The sequence below is a fragment of the Equus caballus genome, chromosome 22 (genome assembly GCF_041296265.1).
Source record: "Equus caballus isolate H_3958 breed thoroughbred chromosome 22, TB-T2T, whole genome shotgun sequence".
Classification (NCBI taxonomy): domain Eukaryota; kingdom Metazoa; phylum Chordata; class Mammalia; order Perissodactyla; family Equidae; genus Equus; species Equus caballus.
The window spans coordinates 9361682-9378446 of record NC_091705.1 but is presented as its reverse complement, the minus strand read 5'-3'; the positions used below and the strand labels follow the sequence as shown (position 1 = coordinate 9378446).

The 16765-nt window shown below is 40.9% G+C and overlaps 1 protein-coding gene and 1 long non-coding RNA gene across 9 annotated transcripts in view; one reads left to right on the top strand and one right to left on the bottom strand.

The window, feature by feature from the left end:
- The window catches only part of LOC111769888 (uncharacterized), a 39773-nt gene extending 23383 nt beyond the window's left edge, over positions 1–16390 (bottom strand). The window contains exon 1 of the long non-coding RNA XR_002802719.2: positions 16255–16390. This is a non-coding gene — a long non-coding RNA (uncharacterized lncRNA). The remainder of the gene's footprint in view (positions 1–16254) is intronic.
- MACROD2 (mono-ADP ribosylhydrolase 2) overlaps positions 1–16765 on the top strand; it is a 1873143-nt gene that overhangs the window by 1708953 nt on the left and 147425 nt on the right. For 6 of the 8 annotated variants that reach the window (XM_070247518.1, XM_070247521.1, XM_070247519.1 and 3 more), the window contains exons 10-11: positions 1257–1301; positions 8997–9080. In XM_070247518.1, the coding sequence (XP_070103619.1) occupies positions 1257–1301; positions 8997–9080 (129 nt within the window). The remainder of the gene's footprint in view (positions 1–1256; positions 1302–8996; positions 9081–16765) is intronic. The other 2 variants (XM_023625930.2, XM_070247520.1) reach the window with 1 other exon arrangement.

The following is a 16765-nucleotide window of genomic DNA, read 5'->3' as shown; positions in this document are numbered from 1 at the left end:
GATCTAAGCCCAAAGGTCCTTCATACTCAGAAGGTAGTAAAAATAAGGTACACCAAAGAAAACACTATTCATTCAAATAGAGTCAAGCAGATACTGAGTCGCCTTGGCTTGGCCTGGAAGGATGAGTGTGAATAGAGATGAAGAAGATCGTTGTTTCCAGGATTGAGGCAGGCAGAGGAAGCTAAAGGAGCCTTTAAGAAAGTAGAGAAGAGCCAAGTGTTGTCACTTGTGTAGGTGGTAGCATGGGTGGAACAGGGCTGATGAAACTGAGAAGAATGGTTGGAACCAGACACTCTTGGCCTTGAGTGGTACCTCAGAGAGTCTAGACTTTCCTCATCAGGCAGAGAGGGGTCATTGAACAGTTGTGAGCCAGATCAGAGCAGTATTTTAAGATTGATTTTCCAGATGTGTATATTATAGGAATTGGAGTCAGGAATGGGAAGAAGAGAGGGACAGTTAGGAAACCACGAAATGGGGAAAATAAATGGCACTGATAGTCTGAATTTGAGCTGCAATAATGTGAGGAGAGAGGCGGAAACATGGAAGCAGGACAGGATTTGGCACTGACTGGATGTGAGGAATATTTAAGGAGAGAGATGACAACATGTCAAAAGTTAAAAAAAGGATGTATGTCATCTATTGGACAGAGGATGTACACATGTTTGTCCAGTTAAAGGGGGTTACACTGGGAGATGAGATGAGGAGAGTGAAGTGGGAATGGTGCAACTGATGGGGACTCTTGAAAACATATGGTTAAAGGTTTGGATTTGCACGGGTAGCAGTCTAGCACTTTTCATGGTGCAGTGCAGGGCTTGGGCATTGCATCGACCTACTGCCAAGTGGTGATGCCCACGTTTCTCAGATACTTGCGGATGGCGTGTATACCTTTAATAAATGCAGATAATGTGATGTTTAAAGTCTGTGATTTTTATTTCTTAGGAATTGAAATGACTGAAGTGACCATGCATTATTTTTTATAAGTAAAACAAATTGTTGCATATATAGTTTATTATAAATATATAATAATTTTTTAGAGAAAATGTAAACCCTGGGTGTTAAATTGTGCTCTAACGTGTATGCGTTCTTCCTAATTTAGCATGCTAATATAAAACAGTAGAAATGCATGATTTAACACTCTTTTTTCTACTGAGGCTTTTTTTTTTTTTACTTTATTTTGATTTTCTATTAGTCAAATTGAAGAATTCTGGTGTTTCTAGCTTTCATATGAGTTTTTGTCTTTTCCTATTTTCTAATAGATGATGATAATGAAGAAGACGATGTTGACATGAAGGAAGATTCAGGTATTAAATTAATGATTTTATTCTTATAAGATAGACAAAGATCGTTTTGTTGTTTATGTACACCTCACATTTCCTCAAAGAAAGACAAAATAAGGTTAATAAAATAGAAATGTATGCTCAAGGCCATAAAATAAGAAAGTAGGTGTGCCAACTGTTATGGCTAATACAGTTACTGTATTTAAGTATTAAAAATGACTTTGAGCTTCCTGACAGCTAAGGTAAAAACGGAACATGATGTTGCAGTTAATAGGGTTGCATAACAAATCACCCCCAAAACTTAGAGGCTAGAACACCCGCTTGCTATGCTCACATAGTCTGTTGGTCAGGAATTCACACAGAAGTCAGCAGGGGTGACTGGATCATCCTGCTCCACAAGTCTGAGGCCTCAGCAGGAAGAATCAACAGCAGGGGCCGGGAACCACCTGAAGATTCCTTCATTCACATGTCTGGTTAGTGATTGATATCAGCTGTCAGCTGAGACCTTACCTGGGGCACTGTTCTGAAACACCTATGCATGGCCTCTTTATGTGGCCTGGGCTTCCTCACAACATGGCAGCCAGGTTCCAAAGTGGTTTCTCTAGAGAAAGTGAATGAACCAGAGGGAGCTGGACCCTTTTTAAGACTCAGTCTCAGGGGTCCCATAGCATCACTTCAACCAAAGTCTTTTCTTTTGGACAGCCAGTCACAAGCCTACCCAGGCTCAGGCGAAGAGAAAACAGACCCAGTCTCCTGAAGGGGAATGATGAGGTTCTGCAGAGCACATATGACCTGAAATATTGCTGTGACCGTCTTTGGGAAACACACTTTGTACATATGATTTTTTGCTCTCACTATTAGAAATTAAGATTCATGCCAACTCCTCAAGAAAGACCAGTGTTTCATGAGGAAAATCTAGTGGGTAAAAGCATAGACTCTGGACTAAGGTAGCCACTCAATGTGTGCTTGACAATGAATGCAGGAAGCAGCAGGCCTGAATTCAATCCCAGCTCCACCACTTATTGACTTCGGGTAAGAGTCTTTTCTTTATGCACCTCAGTTTACGCGTCTGGGGGCAATAATTCTTACTGTTACAGTCTTGTGTGGGAGATTAAATGAGATATCATACCTAAAATGTTTCTTGGACCATAGTAAACACAATAAATTATTGCTTTTTTCTCTCTCATTCTAACAGATTTTGGAAGGGTATAGGACATAATTCTATGGTATAAGAGCTCCATGTCCCCATTTTGTCAACTGCACTGCTCTAGCCATGAAATGGCGCCAGGTTTCAAAATTAAAATAGATATCCTAGGAGCTCTAGATTTATGTAACCTCCTGTTTGATGCCAGAACTCCCTCCAAATAACAGACAACCTCGACCTGAGCATCTCCATTAACAGGGAGCCAATGAAATTCTAAGGCAAACGATCTCATTAGACAAGATTGGTTAAAATCGTCCTTCTCCTTGTAAAGCTAAATCTGTCTCCCTCTCCTGACCTCCCACTATCTTCATGGAGAAATAATTACTAGTTCGTTTTCTTCATAGCAGTCCATTGGAACGATGATCATAGTCACTACCTACTCTTCTCTAGTCCACAAATGTCTGATTCCTAAGCTTCCCTTGGCCTCCACAGGGCAATGGACTCAGAGGGCATGAGAAGTAGAGGGATATCTAAAAGTCAGGAGCAGGACTGAAGGAGGTGGAAGAGGCACTGTAACCGCAGCTGTCAGTATGGCCCCTCGGCACTCACTGCTGTTTTACAATACCAACAGCTTTCTAAGGAAAGTTCTTGCGACTCTCGGCTGACTGCTTTTCGCTGATCATGAAAGCAAACTCAGAGTACCAGGGAATCAATTTCTGTGGAGCAGGCGTCAACCACTGATGGACAAGAGTTGATCAGGACTGCTTCAGGATGCATCTGAGGCGTGTTCTATTCCTGCACTGCCCAGTAGAAATATAATGCAAGCCTCAAATGTGAGCCTCATGTATCATTTTGGATTTTCTAGTAGCCACATTCAGAAAAGTAAAAAAAAAAACTAATGAAATTAACTTAATAATATTTTAGGTCCCATAATATAGCCAAAATATTATCATTTCGACATATAATCAATATGAAAATTATATGTCGGATATTTTACATTCTTTTTTTCACGCTACATTTTTGAAGTTTGTGTGTATTTCACATTCATATCTCAATTCAGACTAGCCACATTTCAAGTACTCGTTGGCAATATGTGGTATTAAACAGCAGCATTCTATATTGTCACCCAGAGGTCCCCAGCAGAACTGAGCCCTGAGCGTCCACAGTGGAACTTGCTCATTAATACACCCATGTTGGCTGCCTTCCCTTTCCTGTCTCACTGCCCCACTCCCCACTCCTGTTTCCTGGGATAATCTCTCAAATTAAGTGCTTGCACTCAAACCTTTGTCTCAGGGTCTCTTCGGAGAGAATCCAACCTAAGACAAGGACTCCACTTGCCTTTTGTAAAATATAAAGCTCAAGGTAAAATTTCAATTAAAATGTCAATTCCTGTACACAGGTAGGATGTGTTCTTGTTTAAAAGAACCATATGTTGAAAAAAGACTTTAAGTGGTCACCCTATCTTTGGATTAAATTCTGTGAATTTGACGTTAGTGTTTGCTGTTCTCATTTATCCTGCTCATGTAAAGTATCCTTGGAATATCCTTCAGCTGTGGGGAGTACTGCTCTTTCAGCCAGCAAGTTTAAGGACCTTATCTTGCTAAGGATTATTTGCCTAAGTGTCATAAGTACATATTTCTAGGCGAAGGGAGCTGACTTCTTAATGAGATGCAGCTAGCTAGCCAAACTACTGAGCGATTTTAAGGAAATCACTATTAATGCTAATGCAGAGCCCACAAAGTTGGAGTCAGCATTTGAGTTTTGGGGGCCTTAATTGGACCATCATTTCTGATTTTAGTCCCACCAGGTTTCCTGGGGGTTTTGACTCCAGCAGCTGGACGCAGCTGTTGAAGTCACACTCAATGGCCCAAGAATGCCAAGTCATGCAGGCAGAATGGGCTTGGGGAGCTGCTCTCCATTTCCTAATATCTGAGTGCTGAAATCATGGGGGATTTCTGTGCTGATGGTTCCATGGTGTGCCAGCTGGCCTTGCCAGACGTTGGTGAGCAGGATGGCTTCAGTTCAGATCTCACACTCAGACATGTTGTCCTCTAAGACAAGTCTGAACCAGCCTCCCAAGACTATTAACTGCTTCCTTCCCTCTGCCCTGCATCACCTCTTCTTCTCATGCAAGTAGAAAAGCTGGAGGGATTTTTAAGATTGCAGGTGACAATAGTGGAGGGCTACTTGAGTGAATCAATTAGCCAACAAATGCTAGTGAATGATAGTAATTCGAATACCTAAAAACAGTGAAGTGCTAGGTAAACTGACTCTAGGGTAGGGGAAAACCCAATTTGAAGGATTTGAAGATTTCTTTGGTGTAAATACACTGACCGTGGTATTGTCCAAACTACCAAACATGATGTCAAAGAATGTGGGAATTGGGGAGAGATGGCTACAATCAGCTGGTGCAAGCTGGCTCAAGGCAACCCCATCACACCTCTGCTGAGCCAGACTTTCACTGAGAGTGTATCTTATGCCAATCACTCAACATACATGAACTCGTTTAAGATATGCAACAACCCTAGGAGGCAGGACTGTTATCTGAGACTTAAAAGGGATTAAATAGCAGAGCCAAAATTTGCATTCGTGTTTGTCTGATCCCAAAGCTCATGTTCTTAACTCTTGTGCTCCCGTCTCCAGCCTCTAATAGTAGTAGAGGCAGAGCATTTCAAATAATGTCAGACAAGATCATCCGCAGTGTGATGCTCTGACCCCATGGGAGGTGGTAAAAAGAGACTAGCTTAAATGCCTAGAATTCCTTTTAAGTCCTTTAATCCGTTTCTTTAATCCTAGCTTAGTAGATGTTTCCCCATGTCCTTCCATTTCCAAGACCACGCACTAGTGAAATGGGCCCCAACCTGAGCCAGCAGAGATAGAAACTCAGCAGCCACCTATGGCAGTCCAGCCACATCAGAGCCAGGAGCACAGTTGAGTTCCTTGTGAGTCAAAGCCATGTTCATGGCAAAACTCCAGGTTTCCACCCCATGCCAGAAACAGAGGCAACACAGATAACAGCATATACTGTCAATGAGAAGCATGGGGTGCTTTTGAAGAATGTTCCTATAACTTTCCCAGGTGGAGAAGGGGAGTTGTTTCTGCTGAATCACAAGTAGAAACCTGGGCACCGAGGCCATATGTATCAGTGACTTTCATTTGAGTGCCCCCAGAACACCTTACCCGTGGGTGTTATGAAATGATGCTATACTTATATCATAGAAGACTGTGCTTGATTACCATGTATCTATGCCCACTGACTAGCCAAGGAGTGCCTACAACTTACTAAAAAATGAAGTACTAGTATTTTTTTTTTTTTTGAGGAAGATTAGCCCTGAGCTGACATCCTCCTCTTTTTAATCCTCCTCTTTTTGCTGAGGAAGACTGGCCCTGAGCTGACATCCATGCCCACCTTCCTCTACTTTATATGTGGGACGCCTGCCACAGCATGGCTTGACAAGCAGTGCCATGTCCACACCTGAGATCAGAACCAGTGAACCCCGGGGCTGCTGAAGAGTAACGTGTGCACTTAACCGCTGCGCCACCAGGCGGCCCCGGTACTAGTACTTTTTGGGTGCTTAAATATCTCAAAATGTGGGCAAATATATGTTTTTTGAATCTCACCCATTCCCCAAGAATTCCTATTCAGGTGGGAAACCAAGAATTAAGAACTTATTTCTCAACTTGATTCTCAAAAACTCACTTTCAGGAAATGCCAGTCTGGAGTTGAATGCCCAGCATTGGAAACTCCCTCCTGATCCGAGTTGCAGACAATGCATTTCAGGGGCATGGAAGGACTAGAGTCTTCTCCCAGTGAGACTGCAAATGTGGCTTTGCTCCTTTATCAATCCCTTTGAGCCCAGCATCGGTGCTCAGTGAGCTGTCCCAAGCATCTCGTTCTGTTTTTGCTGAACCCACTCTGAAGAGTCAACATCCATCTCACACCTGGTGACGAGTTTGGGGCAGCGGCTAATGTAGTCATTGGCAAAAGTTTTCCCACTGGCTGTGTTAATAACCTTAGATGTGACTGACTTGCAACTACAAAAAACCAAGCTCATATTCAAAAACCTTTGTAGTCCATAATGCCAAAGTTTTTAATAGGACATCTATCAAATGCACTTTCTTGTTCTGTTCCTTTTTTAATAAACGAGGAAAGAAAAATGAGACGCCATAGTTCTGTAGTGTAATTTTAGAATCCTGGCATAAGGCAACAGCTGCTCAGAGAGTGAGAATTAAGCATGGGCCCCTTTATATCTTGGCCTTAAAGAAAGGCCTGGGTGAAGGGAAAGTAAAATAGAATTTGAAATGAAATTCTCAAGGCACTTCTAGGCACCAGAGACACAAGAGAGATTGGGAAAGGCAAATGCCCTTTTCTCATGGAAATTACATTCTCAGGGGGTGGAGTGGAGGAGGGAGATACACAATAAATAAATAACAAGAGTATAGGATAATTGCAGATACAAGTGATGCATTTGAAAGAGACTTCCCTCCAGGGACCCTTCAGGTTAGGTGATTGGGGAAGACCTTTCCTGGGAGTTGAATTGATTTAATGCAAGGAGTGAGAAGGAGGTAGATAGACATATGAATATGTGTGTTGGGGGGAAGAGGAAGAGCAGGTGCAAATGTCCTGAGGCAGGAGCAAGCCTAGCAATGATTGAAGAACACAAAGGGAGCCAATCAATCTGAAGCCAAACAGCAAATGTGAGATGAGGCTAGAGCAGTAGGTGAAGCCCAAGTGACATGTTGTCCTGGGCCGTGGAATTGGATTTGGATGTTATTCTAACAGCAATGGTTTTTAAACAGGCAAGTAACATAATCTGATTTATGTTTTAAAAGAGCTCTAGCTGCTGCATGGAGGATAGATTGTAGGAAGATTAGAAAGCTAGAAGTTAGAATTTAGAAGGTTATTGTAGTAACCCAGGTAAGAGATGCTGCTGGGTTGGACTAGGATGATGATTACAAAGGATGAGCACAGCGGATGAAAATATGTGATGTATTTTGGAGCAGAGCTGATAAGATATAACAGGACTTATGATTGCTTTGCTGGAAAAGTAAAAGAAGAGAAATATTGAGGATAATATCTCAGTTTTTGGTTTAAATTCATGGGTAGATAGGAAGACTATTCCTTGAGATGTGGAATACTATGGGGAGAACAGGTCTGCAGATATCAAGAGTATTGTTCTGGCTGTGTTGTTTGAAATACCTGATAGGATTATTTACCTAAATTTGAAATGCCTGATGGGAGTTGAGTAAAGGGAAATTATTAGAGCTGGGAAGAGTAGGGCATAGTTAAATCCCAGCCCTGAAGGGACAACAGGGTTGTGGCAGTTACAGGACCCAGGAAACAGAGAGGGCCATCGGGAAAAGGCTGTCTGATAGGAGCACTCATCTTAGACTGAGAGATACAACCAGCCCATGAAGACTGCTCGTAAGAAATAAATATCCTGGGCCTCCCAATGGCTGAATCCCACTAGGAAGTCAGAAAGCTAGGGAGTTCATTCATGCAATCCGTAGAGACCAGCCTCCCAGAGCACAGAAGTGGGGAGTTTGGGGTGAAATGTGGAAACTGGATCTGGAGGGGCAAACAGAAGACATCCAGTCCTAACACAAAACAAGACACCACGTAGGCAGTTGAAGACAAAAGCCTTGAGCTCAGGAGACAGACCAGGACTAGAGATATAAATTAATGCCTAACTGGGGCTGGCCTCGTGGCTGGGTGGTTAAGTTGGCACATTCTGCTTCGGTGGCCCAGGGTTTCCCCAGTTCCGATCCTGGACGCAGACCTAGAACCACTCATCTGGCCACACTGAGGTGGCGTCCCACATGCCACAACTAGAAGGACCCACAACTGAAATATACAACTGTGCACTGTGGGGCTTTGGGGAAAAAGAAAAGAAAAAAGAAGATTGGCAACAGATATTAACTCAGGTGCCAATCTTTAAAAAAAAATTAATGCAAAGTTCCTGTATCAGAATGGGATGAATTTATGGATATGTTTCCTAAAACAGTCTTCAGAATTTAATTTATTAGCCCCCTTGGATAGACCTAGGGAGAAGGACATCGAGAAAAATGGGAAGCACAGTAGCTTAATTGGGGGCTTATAGAAGTTGTTTAGAATCTGAATTTCTAAAGAAGTCTGTTTAGTAGAAGGAGGATAGTTTCAAGCCCCATCCAACCCCCAAAAACGAGATGACACTGTAGCTCATCTAGCCCTGTTTTGAGGATGAAATTGCACAATGACACCAATTAATCCATGATGTTTTAAATCAAACTCTCCTGGAGAAAAAAAAATAATAATTGAGGCTGCCTTATGGAGAATTTTTTAATTTAAAAAAGTACGTAAGATTTCCTATGTGTGTGAATCATTAATGATGGCAACAAAAAAATGTTTAAGCTTAAGCAAATTTAAGTCTACGTTCACTGGAGACCCACAGGTCCTTGCCAAAATTTAGCTTGGCCATGAACCTTCACAGTATGTGTGGGTTTTCTAAGAAGAAAACATTGTTAAACTTCAGCATAATTTTGAAACCTGCTGGTAAATATTTAAATAAGACTGTATTAAATCTTTGTGCTTCCAGAGGGGTTAGAGCCAAAAGGCTTCTCTCCACCCCACAAGAAGAGCAAAGCAAAGAAGCCAGAATGCTCAAAAGACTCTAGCGAGGGTAAGTCCTGTTCCTTCTTCCTTTAAAAAAGCATGCCATGCAAAGAAACTTCTACTTAATTTTTAAATTATGTTTATACGCTCATGTTCTGATATTTCTAAGGGTTCAAAAATCAGAGAACCGGGCCGGTCCAGTGGCACAGCGGTTAAGTTCGCATGTTCCACTTCAGCGGCCCTGGGTTCGCTGGTTCGGATCTTGGGTGCGGACATGGCACCGCTTGGCAAGCCATGCTGTGGTAGGCGTCCCACATATAAAGTAGAGGAAGATGGGCATGGATGTTAGCTCAGGGCCAGTCTTCCTCAGCAAAAAGAGGAGGATTGGCAGCAGATGTTAGTTAGGTCAGGGCTAATCTTCCTCCAAAAAAAAAAAATCACAGAACCTTTCTTTATCCTTTTCCAATATGTTTACTATCTTCTGCAAGAGAGGACGAAAAATAAGATTCAGATTTAATTTGTTAAGTTAAAAACAAATTTAAAAAATCATTTTCTCAGTGTGATGTATTTTCCATTTCTGCAAAATGTAAAGTTGTGGGTAGTGGTTACAAGTTAGGTGTTCTAAAATTGTGTAGAGTGAAGGTCAAGATCTATGCGTGATGAGCAGTGCCGTAGCTATTGGCTTATTGGTATAATTTGTTTTTCTCATGAACTCATTCTGAGTCAGAATCAAACCTCAGCCATGGGGGCTGGAAATGTTTCCTGTCTTTAGTGTTCTCTTCCATGTTCTAGAAGTCAATGGATCTTTGCATTTATGCGTTGAATGGGCAGGTCCAATTGGGCTCCGTTTTATGAAGAAATGACCACTGTCTCTCTTTCCTTCCAACACTAGTACCGCTTAAAAGATATTCAAATTTTTCTTTCCAAATGTAGATTAGGTATTTTTTAAGCAAGCCTCTAATCTAAGAGTATGCACAAACTTCTAAAAGGGAAACATACTTATGCCTTCTACTTTCTTTTTTGGAGCCCTGCTTCATCCACTGTGAAATGGAGAGTATATAATACTGATGCAGTCAGCTTGGGTCGTTCTGAAAGAAGATGCCAAGATGAAGCAGAAGTGCAGGAAGTTTATAGGGGAGAAGCTTGTGAAGGAGAAAGGGGGGAAGAGCAAGGGAAGGAGCAGGAGCGGTGAAAGGAGAGAAGGAAGGAAGATTAGCTAGGAAGAGCCTGTCTGCAGTGCTGCAGTCTTCGTCCGAGAAAGTCTCGGGCGGCCCAGAGCGAGGACTGGCCATTAAAGGAGGCCTGCATTGGGCAAGAATGGCTGCTCCAGATCCCCTCCCCTTGCTCGCTCACTGGCTGCAAGCAGCTTTGGAGAAAGTGGCCCCAAAGTGAACATAATGCTGCATTGGATCCCAAGGGCTGCTGCATGCCGTCAGCTAACTTCACTCCGAGCAGCAGGTTCTCTCTTGAAGGGAAACCTTGAGCAGCTCACCTCCATGACTGCACAGCATCTGTTGTGAGTGTTGGGGTCCTAAATGATAAACAATGACCCTGCCTTCACCCTTGTTGAGGTTCAGAACCAATTGAGAAGGCAAAGCTATAAGAGTTTGAAATCAGAAACATTAGCTTCACCACTAATGAGGTTAGACCAGAGCATCTGGTTGCCCTGCTCCCAGGTGGGCTTCCTAATGCTGGATTTCACCCTGAATGTGAAAGACTTAACCCCTGTCCCCTCGGGAGCAAGTACCTGTGTCCTTGGTATCCTTGGCTGCCTAGAAAGAGGCTGCCCTAGTGAGCTTATTATATGGAGAAAACAGACCAGTACATGCCCTCTCTGTAAGCAGGAGGATCTGAGAGAGACTCAGGATGGCACTATTTCTTCTCCCAGGCTCACCATAAGTGAGGGGACATGGAGAAGGGCATGGCAGTTAATGTCTCTGTCCTCTGATTGGGGAGTGAGGGATAAACATTTCCGACTAACACTAAACAATAGAAACAGTATATGTGAAGTGCCTAGCACAGGTCTGGCTTTCCATTAGTGATGGCTATTATAATTACTATCATAATCAGCACCGTGATAGGGTACACACTGTCCTAATTCCTTGAAATGTGCTTGAAAGTTTAGAATCATTCAGAGAACACTTAGAACCATGGGGAAGACTAGCAGCTCTAACTGGCCCAAGGTGATAAGCTTTGTCAGTGTCTGATTGGGAGAGTAACCAGGGCTTCCATCTCCTGCTATAATTAGGTCATTTCCTGGACGATCTCTTAAGGCCATGATTAGGAAATGGATTAGGGACAGAACAATTGCCTTTTCCCTGGAGAAGATCTACCTCACTGAGTGGTTCCCATCAAAGGCACGAGCTACGTCAAAGCCTGTTTCCCAGAGCCTGTCTGTTGTCTTTTCCAAGTGTCGAATGGTGGGCCATAAACTACAGAAGTTCTGTCACCTTTAACTAACAGGGAAATTCCTCCGAGTTATTCCTTCAAATGTGTGAAACTTATGTCTACTTTCTAAATAATTTACTTCATTTAGGAACATCATTCCATAATCCTAATACGACTAAATAATATGGCTTCACCTCACCCAAATATGTGGTCTCAGAATCACAAAAATGCCATCCCTGTGGATTTGTTACCAGGGACATTCTGTCTGTGGCATCATGGTGAAATATAAATATTAGTCACTCTACAGAAACATGGGAATTGTGCATTTATTCCTGAGATGTCTTCAAAGACAAAAAAGTAAAAATTGCTGGGAAAGGAGTGAAAAGGGGAGCATAATCTGACATGCCAGTGGTAGGTGATTCCATTGTTTATCAATGTTTCTGTTTTACCAAAATAAACTGTCTTAAATGCATGTGTTGTACTGTTGCATACGCTTCACTTCCTCTCATGATTCAGAGTTACAGTCATTATTTCCTACTGGATATGCCAATGGAATATTGTGTCACCGGGTAGAGGGGTAATGTGGATCCTGACCCTTCTTTGTAGTCTTCTTCCCATTTTAGAGTTATCAATCTTTTTCCAACTTGATTGTCTCTCGAATATTTTTTTAAATAAGAGATGCTTCTGGTATTTTTTATTTATAGATCACTCAGCTTAATGCTCCATCGCTTGGCCTCATCTCCCTTCTCTTTTACCTTTGGGTTCCTTGCCTTATTTCTAGCCCGCACAGGTACTACTGATCACCTCAGCTTCCCTTATAAGAAATGCTCTCAGACAGGATCATAGAGAGTGGAGTGGGACCACAAACTCGCCTAGATTTTCCAGCATATATAACCATAAGAACTGTATTTCAATCCAGAAGAATTGTGTAAGCATATGGTCAAATTTTCTCATTCTACAAACTGTTTTTAAAGTAGACTGCAAAGGTTTTTTAACTTGCCCAAGTCCATGCAGTTTGTTAATGTCAGAACCTCTTTTTTTCTAGAAACAACACAGCTTCTCTAATTCTTTTCCCTTTCTCTCTTCTGGAAATTGGAACTAGTTTTGTTGAAGGAGGAAATGTTACCATCGTGACTGAAAGCATTATTGATTTTATAATGCTTATTGAATATTACTTCCATTGATTGAAAGCATTATTACTTTAGCAAATATGCTATTCAAGTATTGAACATCAAAATAAAAAATCAAACAATTTCTAAATGTATTTATTTGCATTTTTTATACTGTGGACTTTTGGATATAGAGTTATATTTTGATTGAACTTTCATGGACACGGTATCCTTTGATTTGACCCACTGCAACACTATGCCAATAATGAAATCATTAGTAATTTCAGATCACTAATTGATTGGCTGACATCTGATATAAATGATAATGCTTTCCATGAACCAGCAAATCATACACATAATTGTTTGTAAAAAGTCTGGCTAATACCAGTGCAGCAGTTCCAACTCACAGTAATTTAGACCAGTTTTTTTCCTTACCAAAAAATTAATTGGAAGAATATCATTAGAGAAAACTTAGAACATTTAATAAGACATGCTTTTTTCACACTTTTTCCTTCATCCTTCCCAAATAAATCATCTAGAAGTTCCTTTAGTGAAAGTCTCTCAGGCTTTGTTTGTCTGAAAATGTTATTATTTTGCTTTTGTTTTTTAAAGGCAGTTTTGCAGAGTAAAAAGTTGAGGTTATTTTCTCATAACACTTTAAAGATATTTTCCCACAATCTTATCAATTCTGTAGTTGTTAAGAAGTACTCTCTCAGTCTAATTGTTGTTTCTTTTCAGGTTATCTGTCGTTTCTCTCTGGCTGCATTGACAATCTATTCTCTATCTTTGGTGTTCCTCGGTTTTACTAGAATGAGCCTCGATGTGGATTTCTCTTTATCCTTCCTAGGATTTGCTATGCTTCTGGGAGATGAATATGGTCATCTTTCATTAGTTATGAAAATTTTTCACCTATTGCCTCACCAAATATTACTCCTCTACTGCCTTCCATTCTTTCCTTCTCTGTCCTTCATGATTCTTACCTTACATTGCATTTTTTTCTGTGTCTGTCTCTCTTTGATGCTTTCTGGTTGTTTTTGCAAGTCTATCATTCAATTTGCTAATTTTCTATTCAGCTTTATTATCTGATGTTTATCACTTTGCTGAGTTTCTCATTTCAATTATTGTGGTTTTCATTTTTACAAGTTGTATTTGGTTCTTTTTCAGATATGTCTGGTCATTCTTTATTTAATTAACGTAAAATACCTTTTTAAATAATCTGAATCTGAAATTTCAGTATCTCCAGTCTGTGTAAGTCAAATTCTGCAGTTTATTGTTTCTGTGGACTCATGCTTATGGTTATTTCCCTGTATATTTTGTCCTTTTTATTGCCATATTCCTTGGATTTTTATTTGTGGGGATTTTCTGAAGTTGAATTAAGAGCTTACTTATTTACATTTTGTGTTCTGAGATAGCTCAAGATACTGCCAGTTTAGAAACCCTCACACTACATATTTGTCTTAGAGTTTTATTTTTTGTTTTATTTTGTTTTGTTGCCTGTTTGTCCTTAAGCTCATCTTAGTGTATGTACAAAATTAGAAAATCTCAACAGAGACTTTCTTCTTCCTTATTTTCCTCTCCAACCAATGCTAAAATGGAGACAGGTGAATTTCCCACCACATTCAGGACAAAAGCACTGGCCCCTCTGTGCCTCACAGGTGTGGCTCATTCAAACCCAGGCTCAGCTAGTGGTTCTCCAAGAGTATCCCTGTATCTGCATCACCAACATCACCTGGGAGCTGGTTAGAACTACAAATTCTAGGGCCCATCCCAGACCTGCTGAATCAGAACTCTGAGGTGGGGCCCAGTAATCTGTGTTTTTAAAAGCCCTCCAGGTATTCAAATGCACGCTCAAGTTTGAGAACCACTGTTCTAAAGTCTAGACTATCTAGGATTGGTAAATGCCTCAGAGCAAACAATAATTTCAGTGCTTGATTACAAATCTTGACTCAATCTCCTTCATCATTTCTGGCTTCTAAAAAGTTCCCTTACAAAAACACCAGCTCAGCCATATATTCAGGAATCAGATGGATCGACAGAGACATGACAGATAGACAGATAGACAGATGATGGATAATAGATAGAGGGAAAGAAGACATAAATGATTGGTAGACAGGACATACTTACAAATATACACGTAAAAATACATATATGCATACTTACACATGTATGCACATACATGCCTACATATATAATACAAAGAAAGATATATATCAAATTGACCTCAGGAATTATCTTGAAGGAGTGGAGAAGGGGTGGGGGCAAATTTTGAGGAGTTTAATATTCAGCTCTCTAAATTTATGTGTAATTGAAATATATATATATATATATATATATATAGCAAGAATTATTTTATATTTATAAAAGAAAAACAAACATATTTTCATTAAAAAACTAAAGAGATTTGGGGCTGGCCCTGTGGCTGAGTGGTTAAATTTGTATGCTCTGCTTTGGCGGCTCAGGGTTCACCAGTTCAGATCCTGGGCATGGATCTATATGCTGCTCATCAAGCCATGCCGTGTCGGCATCTCACATAGAAGAACTAGAATGATTTACAACTCGGATATACAGCTATGTACTGGGGCTTTGGGGAGGGGAGGGTAAAGATTGGCAACAGATGATAGCTCAGGCCCAATCTTCTTCACCAAAAAAAAAAAAAACACAAAACAAACAAAAAACTAAAGAGATTTAATGCTTCTAAAATGTAGTAGCAAGTTTTGAATAGTAATTTTCTCCACACATTCATCTGCAAAGCCTTCAGTGGCTTTTGGGCAGGAACGCTGTTTTTCCATCATTCCTACAGAAAGCACTAGCACTTTGACTCTTGTTCTACAGTTGCCTGTACGTAGAATATTCAACAAGCCTGCACGGGATGCTCCTTCTTCAGGGAGCTGAGCCCTCGCCATGCTAAATCAAACAGTCCTGTACTGCCCTTTAAAATATTAATGATCTCTTCTGGCAGATGAAATTATTTGTGGAAACATTTTGGAAACTAGAAAGCCCTATGCAAATTTGGAGGATCTAATGTTGCTATTAGAGGTATTATTATTGTTATTTTTACTAAAATAAATTTCTCTGAGTGCATGAACCATTGGTAGAATGCACTTTGTATTTCCTGAGAGGCAGAATTTTCTCTGCATGTTAAAGTATCATGTGACATGCTGTTGCGTGAGGGGCTGGACAGAGGGGACATTCTATCTTTCAGAATGCCATGCAGCAGTTCATGCATTACATTCATAAGCAAGATCTTTAATTTAATTTTTTTGACAAGTGCAGTGAAGGGTAAAATCAGGCAGTCATAATTTTGACTTTGCCATCACTCAAACAAGCTTAGTGATTGACCAGCTTTAAAAAAAAAAAAAAAAGCAGGAATGAGGAAAAGCAGCTTTCTCATGAAGAAAAGTTGTTTTATCCTCTAGACCTTAAAATACCAACAATTTAAGAAAAATGTAAATTTCCATGGTGAAAATCAGAATACAATAAAAGCCTATGTCACCATCTTGCTTTAATTATACTCTTTACGTTCTGCTTGATTCAGGGCCATTCTGAGCTATCCCCCTGCCACAAATTAGCAGAAGGACCCAACAGTCTATTTCATGTTTAGTCATGCTCTCCACGTTTACCCATTACACAGAGCTGTGGTTATGACCACGGAGTCCTATTTCAGAGTCAGCTTTAGCATTTTAAATGGGGCTTAGAGAATGTGAGCATCGAGGCATTTTCCACAGTGAGAAGGGCTGAACCTACCCGGACAGAGTAGCCATAGGTCCTGTGTGACTCCGAATGATCCCTGTTTGTGCCTGCTGTCCTCGGCATGTCATTAGCAATGTTCCCTTTCGCTCTGAGAGACGTCTTGTCTTGGGTGATGATGTGTATGGAGCCTCCACCCCATAGAGAGGCAGATCAGCTTGAGTGTGGACAGAGCTCTCAATGTCCAAGTTCTGCTTCCTGCTTGGGCAGTTTTGCTAACCTAAAAGTCAGTTTCCTCATATTAAATGAAGGGGAAAAAACCAACCTTGTGGGACTGTGGGGAGATTTAAACAAGATGATACATGAAAACCACCTGGCACAGTCTCTGGACAGAAGAGCCAGTCAGTCCAAGTGTACTGAATTTGAAACAGGAAGAGCTCCCTCCCACCAAAAATTCACCTACCTTGTTTATTAACGCTTGAAATTCCTTTTAATATGAACAAAATGGTTTTGAAACTAGAGATAAGATTTAAAATGCATTGACTGAGCCCCATATCTCACTAGGGTT